The 20,282-nt window shown below is 44.7% G+C and overlaps 1 protein-coding gene across 1 annotated transcript; it reads right to left on the reverse strand.

Moving 5' to 3' along the window:
• Positions 1-6,377: 6,377 nt before the first annotated feature.
• On the reverse strand, positions 6,378-7,166 carry LOC149367398 (uncharacterized). Its single transcript, XM_089567276.1, has 3 exons — positions 7,141-7,166; positions 6,604-6,752; positions 6,378-6,541 (listed from the first exon to the last, which is right to left on the reverse strand). Exons 1-3 carry the CDS (start codon positions 7,149-7,151, stop codon positions 6,378-6,380), a joined length of 324 nt encoding a protein of 107 aa, XP_089423402.1. The 5' UTR covers positions 7,152-7,166.
• Between the last annotated feature and the right edge of the window lie 13,116 nt (positions 7,167-20,282).

Raw genomic sequence — 20,282 nt, forward strand, 5'->3', positions numbered from 1 at the left:
TCGCAATAAAAAGCTAGCTGTAATACCCTACATCCACCAAGTGTCCCACAATCTAAAAAGAATTGGAAAAAGGGCAGGGGTAGACGTTATTTTCTCTGCTCCTCACCGTCTTTCTAGACTCTGCAGAAGGGTCAATGGCTCTGGGGAAAAAATTCCAGACTGCACAATTAAGCATCGGGATCCGTTTGTTGCCTGCTCATCGGGCGTTGTCTATTCGATACCTTTACCCTGCGGCAGGAAGTACATCGGCCAAACAGGCCGATGTATTAACAAGCGTTTACTAGAGCATAAAGCTACTGCTGAGGATAAAAGGTCCGGTAATTTGGCCATCCACTGCCGTGATTGCAGTCCTTGCCGTCGCATCTCCCCCACTTTCAAGGAAACAGATATTCTGGCGAAAAACGTAAATCAACTGACCCGAGAAATCATTGAAGCAGCCACTATTATCAAGCTAAAAGATGAGTGCGTTAGCACGCCGTCAGTTGCCCTGTTAGACAAAGAGTGTTCATTCCTCTCTGCTTCGATTTGATTCAGCGCATTATTTTGTTTTATCCCGTGTTTTTGTTACGATGGTTTTTATCCTAAACATTTATGTAAAAAGTTTTCTGTTATCTCACCTTAGGTTTTATCGCCCACACGTTTTTTCGATTCATTGCTTGTCTTTAGAGATCTGTTGTCTGTTCAATTTCATTTTTTTAGTGACCACCTTTCCTGCGTGTTTTTATTCTCATCGGCTTCTCAGGTTTTTGCTTTTATCTGTTTTAATGCTTGTAATTCCGTCATCTTTCAGCAGTGCCGATTTTTTACATCTTCCGCAGGCTTTTCCTGCACATTGTATGCTTCAGTCTGTTCAGTTTTTTCGTGCCTTTATCTTTGTCGCCTTTCATCGTCATTCGTTTAGCCGTGTTGGTTGTTGGCTTCTTCAGGATCTTTTAGATTTTTTAGAATTGTTTCTTAACGCTCCCTGCCTTTGTCTCCCCTGCTTTTCTCGCTTGTTTTTTGCTGCGTTATTGGTTATCAGTGACGATAAGAATACTTGGTCTATGTGTTGGCACTTTCCGTGCTCCCACTTTCCTGATCTTTGCGCATGCGCTTCACTCCCTCCAGTCCTGTATAAAAGGTGCGGATCGGCTCCCTTCCCAAATAAAAGTTGTTAGTCAGCGCAGTTGTGTGTCCTTCTTGTTCTGGTCCTTTGTCTGTAAGCGCTGTTTGTTCTCAACAATGGTAGGCATAGTTCCAAGTGGCGCCTTCCCGACTTTTCCTTTGGGTATCGTCCTTTGGCATATGTCACAAGATTTGACATATCGCTTCACGTCACTTTGAATGCCTGGCCAGTAGAATTCTTCTGTTATTCTGTTTACCGTGTTCTTGGCTCCTTGGTGGCCAGCCATAATCGAATCATGGCCTAGACACATGACAGCCGGTCGCAATTCTTTGGGTATCACTAGCTGCAGCACTTCTCTTCCTGAGCTGAACTGACAGTTTCTGTATAAAATGCCGTCTCGTATGAGAAGCTGAAATGTCGTTCGGCATTTCTTTCTTTTTAGAATTTCTCCAACGCTTTTGAAACAGTCCGCCAGTGACGAGTCGTCTCTTTGCCCCTGCGCTACACTCTCGGGAGTCACCTTCAGCAGCTCCGCCGCAGGTACCTTCAGTTTAGATGTCTTTCCCTGTGCTGCTTTTCCTGCTCTGGTCTGTACAGCTGACGAAATCATCGGTGTTTCGTCCCTTTTTTCTTCCGCGGGCTCCAAACTGCCATTTCCCTCGAGCGAAACTTCGTTCGCGCGGGTCTTTACAAGTGTTTCCTCTTCACTTCTCTCCCTCAGGCCTGGGTCTTGTTTCGCACTGGGGGTCCAGTTGGCATCTGGGTTGTCAACCTTTCTTACGCCCTTGATATTCCCTAGCACTAAGTCGTACAGCGGTTCGTCTAAGCATTTTGCTACCACAGGTCCCGAATAGTACGGAGTAGAAATGCAAATAATTGCCTCCGGAAGGTAGCGAACCGTGCTGTCCACCAGTAGGACTGACGCCAACTGACCAGTAAGCTCCTCCTCTTCAACGAGGCTCCTTCTCACTAGGACAGTATTTGTGCCACTGTCTCTCAAAACGGTGATGCGGTGTCCATGAATTTCGCCCTCGACTACTGGCATCGGTAGCTCACTGACAGCTGCGTGCTTAGCTGTTTTGCTTTCCGGTATCTCCCGCTCGGCCTTTGCGTCCGTCTTTCGGTCGTCCTCGGCGCCCGTGTCATCTTGTCTCGGATGCACGATACACGCGGCCTTCTCCTGAGTTCGAAATCTGCATTCTTCAGCTCGGTGGCCTCTTTTGTTGCAGTTTTGGCAGATTAATTGTGTCTGCCCTCTATTTCCTCCAAACCTACAATCCGCGGCGCGGTGTCCAATACGATTGCACAGGAAACACCTCGGGGCCTGCTTGAATGCGCCACATTGTACTCCTCGCTTTACCGCGTCTGCATCGGAACTTCTGACGACGTCTCCATTAACCTTGCTTAGGTTTCTATGGCCTTGGGCTTCCATGAACTGATCTGCGTACTCAGTCAATTCTTCCACTTTCTTCAACTTCCTCTCTTTTAGAAATACGGCCAGCCTTTGGTGACAACAGGACAAAAACTGCTCTGCCACCATGCGGTCTTTCACCCCCTCGTACGATTTTTCTACCTCGGCCATTTCCAGCCATCGTTCAAAGTAGTTCGACAATCTCGATGCGAACTGCTTGGCTGTTTCCGCATCGTTAGGTTTGCTACCTCGAAACCTTTCACGAAAACCTTCTGCGGTTAAGCGGAACCTCTGCAGAAGTGTCTTCTTCACCTTATCATAGTTTGTCGACTCTGATGCGGGCATTCTCCCAAAAACTGTTAAGGCCTCTCCTACCAAACAAAGGCTCAAGGCTGTTGCCCACTCGCTCTTATCCCATCCTTGTCCTACTGCTATTCTCTCAAAGCGATGCAAATAGGCATCCAAATCGTCACGCTTATCGTCAAAAGGAGCCATCAGCTTTCTTGGACAAACAGCTGTTGGGCGTGGAGCCACAGTACCTGACGAAAATCCTGCCGCCTCTGGCATCGCTTCCACGCTAGTGTTAGCAAGGCGTAACTTGAGCTCAAGCACTTCTTTCTCCTGTGTCATTCTCTTTTCTTCTAGTTCTGCCATCCGCTTAGCTCTCTCTTCTGCTTCAAGTGCCTGCTTTTGCGCCGACTCCCTTTCCTCTTTGTATCTCGTTTTCTCCTCCTCATAAAGAGCTATCGTTTCCTCTTTCTTGAACCCGAGCTTTTCGGCTCTCAACATAAGCTTGTGGAGGCCCATCTCTCTGGCTTTAGCACGAACACAAGCGTGTTGACATTAACGTTAAGACAGAATGACAAAAGTGGATCCTGGCAGGCTCGCCATTAATTTTATGTCACTGTCTGTCTAGGACGTGAGTCAAAAAACCAGTGAGGTGTACGTCTCCTAACACAATGTTTACTACAACAGTCAACAACAACTACAAAACTAAAAAAAACAGAGAGTTACATGACATAAATGAACATGCACAAATCAGGCAGAGTTCCCACACGCAGGTGGTTTCTAAGAACAACGTCAAATAGTTCTAATTAGAGTCTTTTGAGTCCGTGTAGCAATCGAAGGAATGATAATGAAAACAGTCCAATCGGTACTTAAGGTGGATGAGGAATGTCGCTAGAGGAGACCTCGCCGGGGCCTGCGGTGCGTAGCCGAAGGAGCGTCACGACGGTCCGGATCGTTGCCGGGGTGCGTCGGCCTGGGAGGGCAGCCTCAAAGCGTGTTTCCTTCACCGGCGTCAAAACTCGAGTCCCTTTGTCTACCCTCGGGGCGGCCGCACGGAGGGGACGCCGTGGCATACCGACCTCCTCGCCCCGCGGGTGCGTTGCGCCCATGTATCTTCGCGGCCGTGGTTTCACACGCACTTGCGGTCCCCAAAGCCGCGCGCCCACGCCGTCTGGTTTTCTTCGGTCTCCGTGTAAACGATTATTGCTTCCGCGCAAACGCGCGCACTTTGCACCGTCTGCTTCGCTCTTTCCCCGTGGCTACGTCGGTTTCGTCCGCTGCGTGCCACAGTTTCTATCTTCTTTTCCTTTCTTGGCGGGGCGTCTCGCACTCAGCCGTGACAGAGGCAACTCTAAACGAAGGCCATCACTGTTTTCATCTTTTGTGTTTGCAAGCAATTTGAGGATCTTTTCGTTTTACTGTTTAATGTGTCGAATTTCCTTCAGCAGGATGTATGTTGCATCTGAAAAAGAAACACCTTTCAATGTACACTTCACAATGTTAACTATGCTTGAACCCGCCCATCATAAGAATTTAGTGAGCATGTGAATGTAAGGTAACCCTGACTAGAGAGCATGAGCTGTACCTACCTTCAGAACAACTTTCACTGCTTGGCCTTTCAACCATGGTTTCTTCAAAGCCTGAAGCATAGCGGGCACATGTTTTTGGGCTGTGGGTACTTTTCTTTGCAAACACCATGGGACAATGCACAGGGGCACATCTTTTGGGGCTGCAAACCATGACAATGTGCAAAAATTAGGAAGTCAGCAATCCAGTTCTGCTAGTTAGCAATAAATACAAAAAACTGAAAAAATGCATTTTCTTTCAAATGACAAGAGCATCAAAACTTAAAGGGATGCTGAAAGGTTTCCCAGAAAAATTGAGTGAAGAGATGCACTTTACAGTTTTCCACGCTCGGAATTCGAATTTCTCATCGAAATTAGGCAAAGGAAAGCGCAAACCTATTTTATTTTGCCGGAAAGTGCAGCAGCGGCCTCGGGCCAGCTCGCGCGCCTGAAAGCGAGGCGTCAGCATCTCCACGTGTTGGAAATGTCCTTTGGTAAGCATACTTTTCTAGCCAAACTTCATTCAGAGATACAATGAATTAATTTTGAAGCGAGCAAATGTAGTATAGCACTGCTCCACGAAACTTTCCAAATGCAATGTAAGCGGGATGCGATCGTCGGCATTGTTGTCTTGCCGCTTGTCGGTGCTGCCGCAAATCTCCTTGTAATCCACGCAGACCATTTACATGCGCAAGAAGTTATCAGGCTCTTTTTGCTCGCAAATTTTATGCTGGCATCGCTTCATGGTCGCTGCGTGCCGGCTCGATTCATAACACACGCGTAAAACAAGTTAGCGGCGCTTTGCGGCAGAACTCGTCGAGGTGACAAACGTGCGCCTTCCGTTCTGCGTGCCAAGATGGGATCTGGCAGTAAATTAAAATCCTTGTTTCGGCGAGTTGCTTCATACTGCAAGCCCTTGTAGGAATATCTCCATCCGTTTGCGGCCGCCTTTGTCGTGCTGTTCTCAGATCAAGCGACAAGTGATTTTTTTCACTAACTCGATGGCCTCGTGCTGCAACAGAGCAGGCGAATCGCAAGGCTGGCTGTAGAACACGTGGCGCACAATTATATAATATTATTAATGTATGAAGCCATGCTGCATTCGGCAATTTTTTTCGACTACATGTGTTATAATAAATGTATCCCTGGCAGTTGACTGATGCCATTGTAAACACTGTACTTCCAAAACAGGTGTTCCTGCGATCGCTGCATTGCAATGGAAAAGGAGGAAGATTGCTGCTGCTGCCAGGAAGTTAATGAGATTGCCAGAAAGCAGAAGAATCCACAATGCATTACAAGAACAAAAAAATTCAAAGATGCTTGTCTCAACAGGACTGTGCTTGAAGTGGCTCTTGCACAACGAGGAACCATTCTATCTGCAAAAGGAGACAAGAACTCCAAAAACAGGTGAGAAAGCAGGTGTAGCTAAGAGAGTATATGTACAATAATGTAATTTACTTTCACTTCCATAGGCAGTTCAGATATGCTGCATATCGGCAATTCGCATATCTCGTATGGAAAAGAATGGGGAAGCACAAGAGGCGTATCCTGCCATGTTGTCCTGGATGCTATCCGCAAGAAATATCCGTCTGAAAATGGAGTCTACACAGGGTTCAAACATTTTTCAAGTTAATCTAGAGTGAGTGTTTGCACCCTTCACAACTTTGATGCATGTAGTAAATGTCTGACACAAAGAAGTGTGAATGTGAAGCACACAATTGAATACCTTTTATTTCATATCATTTTGCTGTTGCCATACACACTCAACGTAAAACATAGTTACTACTAGTACATACATGCATGCATGCATGCATACATACATACATACATGCATACATACATACATACATACATACATACATACATACATACATACATGCATACATGCATACATGCATACATACATACATACATACATACATACATACATACATACGTAATTACAAGCATATTTACACAGCTGTCGTCTACGTCTTCCAGGTTCTGCCACGAAACCATGTTCAATTCACTACTTGTTGAACCTTGTTTTTCGCTGCTTTACAAGTTCTTCTTTTGGTGTCTTCAGAAAGCGGCTGCTGAGAGGTGGCGGAATCTCCACATTTGTCGTCCTTCTTGTCCGCAACACAGTTGGAGCCTCGGAAATAACCAGCTCTAGCAGTCTCTTGACATAGCCTGCATGAGGATGTAACAAAACGATGTTATCTGCACAAATAAAGTGGAGTACATCAGCTTACCATGAGTGGGCTGCTCCTTTACAGGACAGGCAACAGGATTCCCTCCTGTGGCTTTCGGGTATTTGACAAGCCACCTGTCTTTTCCATCCTGTGTGCATGCCTGCCTTCTTTCACCATTTTCATTGTAATGCATGGCTGCTAGTCGAGTCCTGGAAACAGTTACATAACTCATTGCATTTGTCATGCAGAGCTATTTTATTGCAGAGAACAATTGCAGAGGACAGGCAAGAACAATTTTGTGCAGCCATAAGATGCAGAATACAATATGGAAAGTTAAAACGTTAGTAATAACATAAACCACTGCGTGTTGCAGAATGCTTAGACCGAGGCTTAACTCATACTAAGCTGCCATTTCATAAAAATATGTCCTCCATGAATGTGTAAAAAAATGTTCAATGCTCACTGTGGCATGAGTATGCTTTTTATTTCTTATTTTGCTTACATACCAATCTCCCAGAAGAAATTTTCTGCACCAAAATACGCATCAGCTTGGTTTAAATATTTTGTCAAGATATAACTATAAAACTCAACACTTACCTTGCCACCATGCCTTCGAAGGAGTACTGGCACAACTTAGGTGCAAAGTGGAGCAGAACGTTGTGAAACGCTTCTAAACCATAGGTTTGGAACTTTGTTGCCAGCTGTGGTAAGTCTCTTAGGAGGACCTTGGCAGTTGCTACTTCCTTCAGCTTCTGGAAAGCCTTGGACTCTGAATGAAGAAGTACAGAAGCACCCGCTTTCTTATTACAAAATGTACAACTCGTCATAAGCAAGCAGTTCCTGCTCTTGTATTATTCCACTTAGGGTAGTAACATTACATTTTTGAGTACCAAGCAAAGCAATATATCGGCTCCATTTATACTACTTGTCGTTAGACTGACTGTGTGGCTAGAAACGGAGCTGTAGTTCAAGTTGCTACTTCTGAAATTTGAAAAAAAAATAACTATCCATGCTACAGGAGACGCAATGACATAAAAAGTGACCAGAGAAAACATCAGATTATTCATCACAGCCCAAAATAGGACTTCAACTTAAAACAAGTTACAAAACTTTCCTAGATGGTCAGTCACAGTACACCATACTCCTGGACAGCTTTTTGTGCCTCTGCAGCAAAAGGCAAAGCAATGGATGGTCTCTGTCCCTATGCTGAGGGTAGCAGTTCATTGTACGGCTTATGGGTGCAGGGGTTAACGGGGAAGCTGGAAAGAGGACGAGGATTTGCTAGTGCTGAGGAAGACCACACACCATGGCACAGGAACAAAGTATCATCTCCTTCCCTTTCTTGCACAGACTTTACTGTAGAGCCCCAGAAAGCTCTCCAAGAGTATAGTGTGCCACTGTTTGGTACAGCTGAAAAAAATTGCACTGATGTACTTCAGATTTCTATCAAATAGGCAGCGTACCTGCACTCAGCCACTCCCTTGGTTCAATGTCTTCATGGAGGCAGAATGGGAAGAGCTGATCTTCGTGGCTGTGAATGTCTCTTATATGATTTAGAAGAGACTTCCACTTTGGAACAATTAGTTCTTTGTGGCCCTCGCTTGAGGCAGCTGACCAGTAGAGGTGGTTGCCGACAGCCTGCGTCCATGCCGTGAGCTCTTTACAGTCGTCCCTTTTGGCCGCAGCAAGCAACTTCTTGCGAACACCTGACAGAAATATTAAAAGAAAAGTGAAGCACACATTCCTTGCAAGGATATATAACAGAAGTTAACGTATTCTGATCCATCAAAAAATAGCCTGCACGATACCTTTCACGACATGCCATACATCGAATTCATGCATGATGTCCGCCTTCTCCTTTCTAAGAAAACATTTTATTTGTGCGTGCCGGTCCGTCACAATAGATGCTATCTGAACCTGGTGATCATGGAGAAATTCAAGGCCACGTTTCAGCCCTTCCAGCTCCATTTGACTACCACCAACTTCATTGGACTGTAAAATGCGAAAAAATTCAGTACTCGTATTTATATATTATAATTGCACATACTGTGGAGAAAGAAGGAAAGTGAAGTGACCATTTGCTGCACAAAACTGTCTTGTTGCGCTGCTAGTTACATAAACAGCATGCTATAAAAAACATGCTGAAGTTGAAACAAACCTGCACAAGCTCAAAATGTAATATTTTGTTGCGCTCAAGATCCATCAAGGAGTAAGTGCCAAACTTTGCGCTGAATCCAGGTGAATCGGCCCGGCCATCACCAGCAAGTTTGACACCTTGCTCAGTTACACCCGCAAGCAAAACTTCCTGTTCTTTTTTCCATACCTTAAAAGAAAAATTCCAGGAGCAATAAGCGCTTGCAGTGAATTACTTAAAACAATGTTATAAGAAATTTGCTTACTGTCTCAATGGCAGGCCAGAGGTGAGAACGTTGGATGTTAAAAAATGTCCTTTCTCCAAAAACTTGCACACCAATTAGAGAAAGCATTCTAAGTGTAGCGGTTCGGTTGCACCCACTGAACAGTGTTGCTGAGGAAAGCCGTAGGTTTATGACAGGCAGCTGTTGAATGCAGTCTTGATTTTGCCACAAAAAAATGTGGCCTGATTTACAGACTGTACGCACACGGAAGAGAGTGCCTTTGCAGTCCACATGGCTTGTGCAAGGTGCAAAACGCTTGCGGCACAAATTGGAGAGCACCTCAAGATGCTTCTCTTCGACTAAGATAATTCTCTCCTTCTCAGTGTTGTCGTTGCAGTCCTGATCACAGTCCTCACTGCAGTTTTCTTCATCATACTCGACACTCCTGGAAGAAATAGCAACTTTCAGCTAAGTTACACACCGCAAACAAACACAAAAACATGCAAAACTACTGCAGCTACTCTGCTTTTTGGCTCTGAAATATTGGCATTCTTTAACAGCAGTAATATAATATACCCATGATCCCAGTCATCCAAGGGGCACTAGTCATCATCACGGCTGAACGAGTCACCACTGCCATCGTCACACAGCTCATCATCATCATGGTCATTCCAGCCTTCTTCACGCACGGTGGTGCACAGATTAACTTGGCTGGCTGTGCTGATCATGGAGGCACCAACCTGAATACCTGAAAAAAACATTGAGGTACATGCAGCAGTTATTAAAACTGAATGACATTTGTTTCATTCAAGCAGTAGTGTCCTCAAGCTGTTTTTACTGAAATTAAAATGTTTGTTGTGTATGATGTGAGCCCAACAGTTCTCTCAACAGTGTGAATATTTGTTTTCTGTACTGAAAGAAAGCATATGCCTAGGACATCATGGAAAAGGCATGCCAAATTAATGAGAACATACCTATAGAAACACCACAAGCCTTCGTCTGCACTGCTTTTGACACCACTCTTTTTTTCATGTTTGTTTGTGACGCTTTAGAACACTTTACTGGTATTGGCTGCATTAGAACTTGAACAGACTTGTCAGCCTTCTCATCACTTTTAGAAAAGTTAGATGTAGGATCCTCAGCAGCATCTGCCAGTGGCATTCGACTTGTTGCACAGTCCTGATTTGTATTGCTGTTTGGTGTGCATTCTTGACTGTCTGGTGTGCAGCCTCCAGGTGTGGTGTCATTTTCCATGCACACTTGATTTGCACTATCGTCTGGTGTGCAGTCCTGATCATGCAGCAGTTCGCCAAGAACCTGAAAGGCATAAGCCATATGATGTTATTGTTGCAAACAGAACAAAATTGTGCTTCAGTATGAGTAAAATCTTCTGGTTTATTTCATAAACCATTTTGTTTATTGGCGAGCTCCGTGCAAAGTGAGATCATTTATTATATACCAAGTGTTTCTTTAAAAGGTCCAAAATTTATTTTAAAAAACGGGTAACTAACCTTGCATTAATTTTATCCCTGGGGCTATATTGGGGGATATGGCAGACACCGGTAATAATAGGCAGAAGGCTTCCATTGGCTCCCTAAACTGCATATCTTAATTAAATTTTTATTTTCATATTATGTTGTATTTGCAGATTTGGAGCACCTCCTGCAAATACTATAGCCAAGCAAAAAAGTTCTCTTTAAAAACTTACACCCTGACAGTCAACTTCACGCGCTAACACAGCGCCAGCGGGCGCGTCCGACGTAGATCACGAAAAAAAAGTGTACGCTTTGGGGCCGGACTGCAAGTGCCATGACTGCGTACATTGGGCGCTGACGAAGCGGCTATCAGCGAGGTCCCAGGCGAAACCAAATTGAAAACGAAACGCAGCGCGCCCGTATACCAGAAACATCTGCAAACAGTTTTCTCGGCGCTCCGAGCACGAAGAAAAATGTGCCGCGTACTACTTCCTATGTTCTCGCCACTGAGGGCTACGCATGAATCCTAGAATATTTGAGCTCCAACATAATTGAGTAAAGAGTCTGCATATAACGTCTTTTCACGTGCTCACCGAACGAAGTTCTCTGCTTACGCGCGGCGCGCAGTCTCCGGTTGTGAGGCGCACTTCGCGTCGCTCCACCTCTTGCAGTATTAGTAGCAGTTTAAGATTTTTATTCAGCCAAAAAATTTAAGGCCGAGCTCTGATATGAGTAATGCTGTACGAGATGAATGATGCATGCCAGCAAGCATAACAGCTAAGCACTTATTTTGTAAGCTGCAGTTTGCTGCCGTCCTGATATTCTCATTCCAGCGCCGTTCATCTCACTACTACCGAAAGTCTTGCATCCACGAAATTACGCGCCATACACTATACAGAACACCGGTTCGCGCAGTCAAGTTCTCATAGAGTTAATACACAAATTCTTACCTCGAGCTTCCTCCTTTTCGCGAAAGCTGGCCTCGGTGGCGGTGAAGAGCTCCTGTGCGCGAAGACAGACGGTATTGCGCCGGGTTTCAGTCGGGCTGACTTTGTTGACAGTCCCAATGAACGCATTATCGACAGGCTCTGGTTATAGTCTTCATCACGAAAGTGGTCAGAGCATAGCACTGTAGTCTTTGAGGGCTTGAAATCCCTTCGCTTCACAGCAGCGGCCCACCTCGCGGAAAGCTTCTTATTTTGTGGGAAATAATGAAAGACCACATCGTCGCGGCCGCTGGTGTTAGTGCAGCCGAAGGCTGCGCCGAACGCCGGCATGATAATCCACCGCTTCACTCGATGCTGCACACGTTTCTGTACGTCACCACAAACATAAAAACGCACAAATACAGGAACACACGGCAGATCGAAGCAGCTTACGATGGCACGCACGCAGAAACAAGCGCGGTCGCGGAGGCTGCGAGGCGACGGAACACCAGTGTTTACGTCACCACCCCACGGTTTCCGGTTTCGGCTCGCATCGTCAGTGTCATCAGCAGCGCTCGGCGGACAGCGGGGGGCGGAGCTACGGCGCAATTTTAGACGGCGATTACGTCGCTCCTAAGCGATTAATCTGCAAAAAATTTTCACCCGCATGATTTTTAAGGTTCTCACATCCATACGTAAGCATCTTAATGAATTCGAAAATCTCTTCAGCTTCCCTTTAAACAATGTGATCATCATAAAGAGATTCACTTTGGCGGCTTGCAAGGCATTCCTTCAAGCTCACTTTCATCTTCTTCACTGCTTGACAAAACTCTGAGAACTTTTCGTCGCTTGCCACGTCCTCTGTCTGAAAGGTGAGAACTATTTGCTTAGGCAGCCATGAGGTGCACGAGAAGGGGTTTGAATATTAAATTAACAATGCTTACAAGATGCTGAAACTAAGATTTACGCCAACCATCATTACCTAATAACAAACAATAACCCACAGCATGGGAGTAAACATTCCAGCCTTTCTTGAAAACTACAACTGACAAATTATAGGTGTAACCCTTAAAAACAAAGATAAAACAAGATATTTCTAGCATTACCATCTTATAATGTATTTCATTTCTTTCAAGCAAGCATTCTACAGTTCTTTAGAGGCACAAACACTTAATTTCTCTCAACACTCTGAAGACCTAAAATACCATCTGGTGTTATTGTTACCATAATCTATCTGTGCTTAAACACACATTAATATAAAAGACAAAACGTCTGATGCAGTGCTTAAAGAACACACTGCATATAATGTTTTAATCCTACCTTCATCTGCAGATGTTTGAATATCATCAGTGGCTTCAGCCCGAGCCAGGAGTGCACGCGCAGTCTGAGTATGAAGCTAGAATACAGACAAAAACATTGCTTGCTTAATTAGCCGGTATTACACAAAGTACTGCTCTAACTTAAACTATGGCGCTGTTTCATTGAATCAGCCTCTGCAAGGTGCTGTAATTGCCCATTAATAGTTGTTTCTAATGCCTTAAGTGATACTTATGGTGATTATGGCTTAGACCAACCCCATTACAGTTCAGAGTCAATTCCACTAAGCCACAGCAGCAGTCCTGTTAGGAAGCTGTTGGATGCAGTTGCAAACTAATAAGTGAAGGTCGGCCATCTTGTTTCAACGGCCATTTTAATCTGGGAGACCAATCCAAAAATTTTATCAAGACAGCGTTAATTCAATTCAATTCAATTCTTTAATTATCATTTCTTCAGCACAGTACATAACATCACTGTCTGGATCCTTAGCCAAAGGCTAGTTATGGATCCATGCAATAAAAGCAAAGATATTAGTGAGGACAAATGCTTTCTCCATGCATGCCAAAATAATACACATAAGAATGGTGGAAAAATGAAAAGCGTACAAGCAAGAGGGTTCAAATTACAGAAATACAAGAAGGCTCACTACAAAAAAATAGAAGAGTGTGCAAAAAAACACGAAGGCAGGAACAGCATTCTTTATACAAAATAAACGCAGTTGCCTTATAAGTGATTATTCAATGACATATAAATGGCAAACCCAACATAGACACTACAGAGAATAATAAGAAACAATCACAAAGCGATTTGCATTGTAAATCAGGTAATTATTTGTGACAGAAAAAAGGTCTTCAGTGAAATATAAGGATTAGACGTTGCAAAGACTGCACAGGGGATTTTATTCCAAGTTTTTACCCCTTGATACTCGAAGCGGCGCTGGCCATAGTCATTGCGAGATGTAGGAACCAGAAATCTTCCCTGTGCTGCTGAACGGCTGTTAGTTGGGGCTCTATGGAATGTGTTCAAAGGAAAGGGGGAGGTGCCGGAGAGGACTCTTAGTACAAGTAGTGCAACGCGAAAATCTCGAAGCTGCAATACCGGCATTATTTGGAGTCTAAAAAACAAAGGGCGAGAAGGCGTATACGGTGTTGTGCAAGTCATTATTCTTAGTGCCCGCTTCTGCAGGCGTAAAACAGGTTCAATGTAAGTGATGTAAGTGAACCCCCATGATTCTATACAGTAAGTTAATTGGGACTGGAAAAAGCTAAAGTATATTGTTTTTAGTGTGTGTATTTCGAAATGTCGCCGAGCTTTGGCCAGAACGAAACATGCATAAGATAGTTTGCTGCGCAATTTTTCGATATGCGGTTTCCAGTTTAATGCAGCGTCTAAGATTACACCCAAGTACTGAATAGTTTTAACTTCTTCAATATCTTTATCTCCTATCGATATTGCGGAGCAGGTATTCTGGTATTTTTTATAAGGGGATGCAAATATAACATATTTAGTCTTGCCTATGTTCAAAGTCAGTCTATTTGTTAAAAACCATTTATTGACTCTCTGAAGTTCTGAGTTTAAAATATGCTTGGCTGTTTCAACGGAGTTAGCGGTCACCAACAATGAGGTATCGTCGGCGTACATAATGGCACGGGTATTTATTAGGCAATCGGGTAAGTTGTTTATGTAGAGTGTAAAAAGTATAGGCCCCATTACTGAGCCCTGCGGAACACCTACGGAAATAGAACGCGAAATTGACGCGTGTTCGTCAATAATAACACACTGCCGTCGCCCAGTTAAATAGCTTCTAAAGAAATCGAGTGATACACCTCTGAACCCATATCGTTCTAGTTTCTTGCATAAAATATCGAGATCCACAGTGTCGAATGCCTTCTTAATATACAGGAATACACCAACAGAAATATTGTTATTATTGAGTGCTTCATTGATTGAGTCAGTTATAGAAAGCACGGCCGTGGTGGTCGATCTAAATTTCTGAAAACCATGTTGGGACGTTGACAGAATTGCATTTTTAGTCAGGAATTGCGTAATTCTTTTAGCCAATAGTTTTTCGAAGAGAGTGTTGATACAGCTAAGGATTGAGATCGGCCTATAGTTTCCGAGTTCATTAGGATTCCCACTTTTGTAGATAGGGACTACCTTGGCGAGCTTCAAAATATCAGGATAGATGCCGGACAGAAACGCTTTATTAAATAAAGAGGCTAAGGTGGCAGCTAAGACGCCACTGTTGTTTTTAATTATGGAAACCGGAATACCATCGAGACCCGTGGCCTTAGTGGCATCCATTGAATTAAGTGCACTCATTACTTCGTCACTGCTTATTTCTATAAAACCGAAGGTCTTTTCAAGATACTCAGGCAGAGAAGGTTCGTCTGTGAGACCCATACTTAAACGTAAATCAGCACCCACTGAGCAGAAATGATCGTTAAACTGATCTGATAGCTGGTGTTTATCTGCGGAAAGGGCCAGGTCAGGAAGTATTCGGTTTGATGAAGTAGGCTGAATTATCGAGTTCACTGTAGCCCATAGTTTCTTAGAATTGCCGGCGCATGCGTTTATTTGGTTACTAAAATATAGCTTCTTCTGTACACGCATGGTAGCAACAGCTTTATTTCTATGAATCTTATACTGAGCACTATAATATGCGTTCCCTCTGTTTTGTTTCATTTTGGTGTGCCAGTGATCGCGCGTTTTTATCATGTTTAGCACAGCTGCTGTCATCCAAGGGCACACTGGATGAGTATAGTACGTTTTTTTCTGCGTAAAACTACAATCATTTATCACAGCTTTAATTCTATCGACAAGGCTGCAGCAGTGTTCATTGGCATTCATATCGGCGAGGTCTGCAAAGCTCATTTCAGAGAGCCTGAGTGCGCATTTTTGATAGTCAATTTTCTTCCTATGTTCGCACGTGCTGTCAGAAGTTCTACGGCTAGCTCTATCGTCTACGCGGTATAAGAAGGCAATCGCGAAGTGATCTGCCACTGCCGTATCATATGCCCCAGCCAAATAATTAGGTGGCACGAAATTGCATAGAACATGGTCGAGGCATGTCGAGCTGAAACCTGCGATTCGGGTCGGAGTAGAGATAAGATTCGTAAATCCATATGAAAATAACAGGTCAGTGTATTCACTGTGGTTGGCACCTAAAGTATCAATATTAGTATCGCCGACGATGATTGCTTTTTTGTTCATATCGGTTACGTGTATAAAAACAGATTCAAGATCATTCACAAACTTACTGCGATCTGCGTGGGGGGCTCTATAAACAACACCAACCATGACACCTTCAAGTTCAACAAATAGAAATTCCGAACTGCTACTGACGGATGCGTTAAGAAACGGACATTCGCAGTGTACAAGGGTCTTTTTAATGTACAAACCTACCCCTCCTCCTCGATTGTTCGAAATGCGGGGACGGGATAGAAATACATAATTGGGAATGTTATAGCTTTCACCGGGCATCAGCCAGGTTTCCGTAATGGCTATAACATCGTAAAGAAAGCTGTGCTCTGCTAGAAACGTACAAAGGCCGTCAAAATTTCTAGCTATGCTCCTTACATTGCAATGCAGTATGGTGCGTGATTCATTTGACGTGAAAAATTCATGAGTGGTTCGTACAGTCAGCATTTTGAGTGAACTAGACTATAAGGCCGAGGTCGGCCTCTGTAGAAATTCGGATCACGTCCGAGTTGTCTGCTTTTCGCGCCAAGATCCGGCCACGAGATACCCATGCATACTTCCAGTTGTGAAGTTTCTTCGCCGCTATAGCCCTAGCAAGCAACACTTTATACTCTGGGCAAAGATGTTCGTTTACGAACACGGATGTTGATCCAGAAATGCCAAGGTCCGATGTGATTAAGCGAGTTTTTTTTGCCGACTCCAGCAGTTTATCACGGGCATCACTTGACCTGAACTTAACGATGATATTCGATTTGTTCCTGTCTTTTGTTGGCACTCGATGCACGAGGTCAATATCGTTCACCGTTATTTCTGCTCCAACTTTCGTGGCAAGAGCGGAGACAATGCCTGTCAGTGACTCGCTGTCAGTAGTAGGGATGCCTTTTAACTCAAGGTTATTTCTGCGACTGTACTGCTGAAGTTCAGTTAGCTCTGCTCTAGTACGCTGCAGCTGTTTCGAAAGTTCACTGTTTTCATGCTTTAGATAATTCTGCTCTTCCTTAAGCTCGCTTATCTCCCGACGAGACTCGGCCAGTTCTTTCTTAAATTCTTCAAAACTTTCATTCATAAATTCGACTGATCCCCGCAGGGTGCCAAGCTCATGGTTCAGGTTCTTTCCCAAGGCTTCCAACTTGCTATTAAGCTTCACAAGAAAACTTCCAACTTCTTTCACAGTAGTTGGAGCCTTGTCGAATAGCTTTTCACTCTTTTCTTTCGTGTTAGACGGGGTACCGGACCCTTCATCATCACTCATTGCTTTAGGACGACCCAGGCACAAACTACAAAATGTGTGTACAAGTAAAGAGTATTACAGACCTGTAATACGAAAAGTAGGATGAGCGTCGGGCCGATGCGTTCGTGCCTGAATCGTCCTCAGCAATGGTTCGTCCAGGGCCAGGAGTTCAACTTTTATACGCCCCGCTGCATCAGTGCGCCACAGTCGGAGAGCTGGAGTATGCGCACACGCGCCGACGCAGTAACCACTGGGCCCGGTGTGACGAAGTTAGTAGAAGCCAGCAAGTTGCGTTGGCAATCGTTGGCACGTGTTGGCGAACCGGGAAGCCGCGACGGTGATCCAGACAGCCGGGCCAACTGTAATACGAAAAGTAGGATGAGCGTCGGGCCGATGCGTTCGTGCCTGAATCGTCCTCAGCAATGGTTCGTCCAGGGCCAGGAGTTCAACTTTTATACGCCCCGCTGCATCAGTGCGCCACAGTCGGAGAGCTGGAGTATGCGCACACGCGCCGACGCAGTAACCACTGGGCCCAGTGTGACGAAGTTAGTAGAAGCCAGCAAGTTGCGTTGGCAATCGTTGGCACGTGTTGGCGAACCGGGAAGCCGCGACGGTGATCCAGACAGCCGGGCCAACTGTAATACGAAAAGTAGGATGAGCGTCGGGCCGATGCGTTCGTGCCTGAATCGTCCTCAGCAGTGCCTGAATCGTCCTACATGAACTCTGGCCTTTTTTCAATTATTTTCCCTTAGAATAACATCACTTGTGTTGCAGTCACATCAAGAACAGTGGGAATGCAAATGAGCAGGTTAGAAAAAAAATGAGAAGCATGCAACTTACGCTCCAGACGAAGGACAATAATCTTGTGGCGAGAATATGATGCATCCGGAGTCTGCATGCGCTCAACAGCTTTGCTTATGGTTTTGGAGTTTGCATGGCTTGGCCACAAGCAGTCCTCTCCATCAACCCAGTTTGTGGGTACAACAGCAACTGTGTCATCACTGGCAAATCGCACCACTGCATACATCTGTTGATGAAAGTCGTTAGTGCCACCACAGGCTTTCACTTAGGATCATGTTTTTGGGAGCATTAACATCAAAGTATAGTTTCTGAACATGCATTAAAAAACATTTCACTTTGTTTTACAACATGTACAGATATAAGGGTTCACTCTTCAAATACACGAGGTTCATCCAGAGCACACAGAGTATTGGGTGAAGCTAAAACATGGCACCTTGTAAACTTAAACTGAAATCTAAACATATTTTATTGCACAGATTATGAAAAATTAATAGTATCTATTGTAAAAAAAATGACTGAGGCTCAGCTAAGGTTAAGCCTAGTCAGATGCGAAGCATATTGCTTGCTAGGCTTGGTAATACATGGCTTTCCTTGGTTGAATACTTGGTCATTTTAGTACAACCACTAGAAGCCTTCGTCGTGGGGGAATACAACGGCATGGCTACAGCGGAACGCCGACTAACCCCGAGACGCGCGTTGGGTGAGCGCCTGGATTGCCACGGAAGCCTCGTCCGCCTGCCCGGTGGAGCGAGCGTTTCACCTACACCGAGTGTGAACGCGCGTTCGAAATGCGTGGGAGTGTGACGTCACCATACCACGTGGTCTGCACGGCGTGCAACCGCAGCGACGGCACAAGTTGGAGCCCCGTCTCACATCTGTCGTGACGTCATTGTGTCACGTGGTGGACGTCACCATACCACGTGGTCTGCACGGCGTGCAACCGCAGCGACGGCACGAGTTGGAGCCCCGTCTCTCATCTGTCGTGACGTCATTGTGTCACGTGGTGTGCACGGCGTGTAACCGTCACGAAGGGCTTGGGTTACCTATTGTAATATGCTTCGCATAAAATCCAACAAGTTGTCCAACACACGTTGCAACAGTGATATCCCCTAATGGTACTACAGTCCAAAAGCTAAAAATGGGTTTCTGAATGTAGAAGTGGTAGCACAACATAAGTATTAGGCCCGCTCTGATGGGGAAAAAGGACACATTTGCACTTTACGTCAGTTAGGTGCCACGCCATAACATTGGATAGGTTCTGAACGACAAGCACGCCCAGTTCAGAAGAAACAATAGGCCTTGAAAACAGGATCTGAGGACTGAAACTTTTGGCCTATTATAACTTCTTGACCATCACTGTAAAATGCAAAGTTAGAGGCAAGTACTACACTGCTGTCCGAAAGCATACAACAATTGTCACCAAAGCTGCCTTTTAGAGTGAACGTTTCAAATACTGCAGCACGATGTTGAGGACCTTTGAATGTTGGCAGCAGTGGGCCATCAGCATGTGGTTCCTTTAAGACCACACCAGAAAAGGACGCAGTTCCTTTTTTGCAAAGAGTTCACCATTGCTTATTTTGTCGTGAATTCGATGAGCAACTTCCTCAAGGGGTTTTTTTCCACTTTGGACTAGCCTTTTCAGACTATGAAGAAAACTTTCTCCAGCAAAAGCACTGTATGTTTCAAGGCAACCATGCAACAGGACATCATCTGCCTGATGAATCAGCCCATGAACGTTATAGCTCATGTGACGGTGGCCATACAATCTGTGCACATAATTTACAAAGTAACACAATAAGTCTTTTGCAAATCTGTTCAGGGAGATGCTTAAAGAAGGGCTAGCCAATATTCGTACAGCAACATGGAGAACAATAAAATGCTCATAACTCTTACGAGGTAAAACAAGCTTCAGAACAATGGGGCCTGCATAGAGAAGAAAAGTACGCAACTCTGTTGCTTTCCAGCGGTCAAGGTGTTTTAAAGACCGCAGTGGGCGAGCAAACTCCAGGCACCAGCAACTTTTCAGAGCCAGCAAGGACTCTGAAAGCTGTGCAAAAGCAGAAGCTGACAGGCGATGGGGCAGCTCACCTCTTACCCACAACAAGAGCAACTTTTTGGTGACTCCTATGCATACAAAGTGCATATAGTCCAAAGGAAAAGTTGTGATTAATCCAATGGGAAGCTTCTCAAGGACATTGCTGATAACATGGTGCTCTTTCTGAGTTTTGCGAGTAAAGTCGTCATCTATGCGAAGAGGTCCATTTGTGCTAGCTAAAACAACCCTCTGATCTACAAATTCTCCTTTTTCAATGCATTTAGTGCAGCTAAAATAACCAGAGTGAGTCTTCACACATAGCACAAAGGCTCGCGCAGGGGCATCGCATACAAAAGCTCTAATTTCTATCGTGAATTTTCTGCCCTTTACACAAAG

Source organism: Amblyomma mixtum, chromosome 1 (genome assembly GCF_055824585.1).
Source record: "Amblyomma mixtum isolate Tamu chromosome 1, ASM5582458v1, whole genome shotgun sequence".
Lineage (NCBI taxonomy): Eukaryota > Metazoa > Arthropoda > Arachnida > Ixodida > Ixodidae > Amblyomma > Amblyomma mixtum.

Bases quoted from the DNA above. Each gene is read 5' to 3' on its own strand.
- LOC149367398 (XM_089567276.1), bottom strand. The intron at 6,542-6,603 runs GTAAGCTGATGT...ATCCTCATGCAG, and splicing joins AAAGGAGCAGCCCACTCATG to GCTATGTCAAGAGACTGCTA.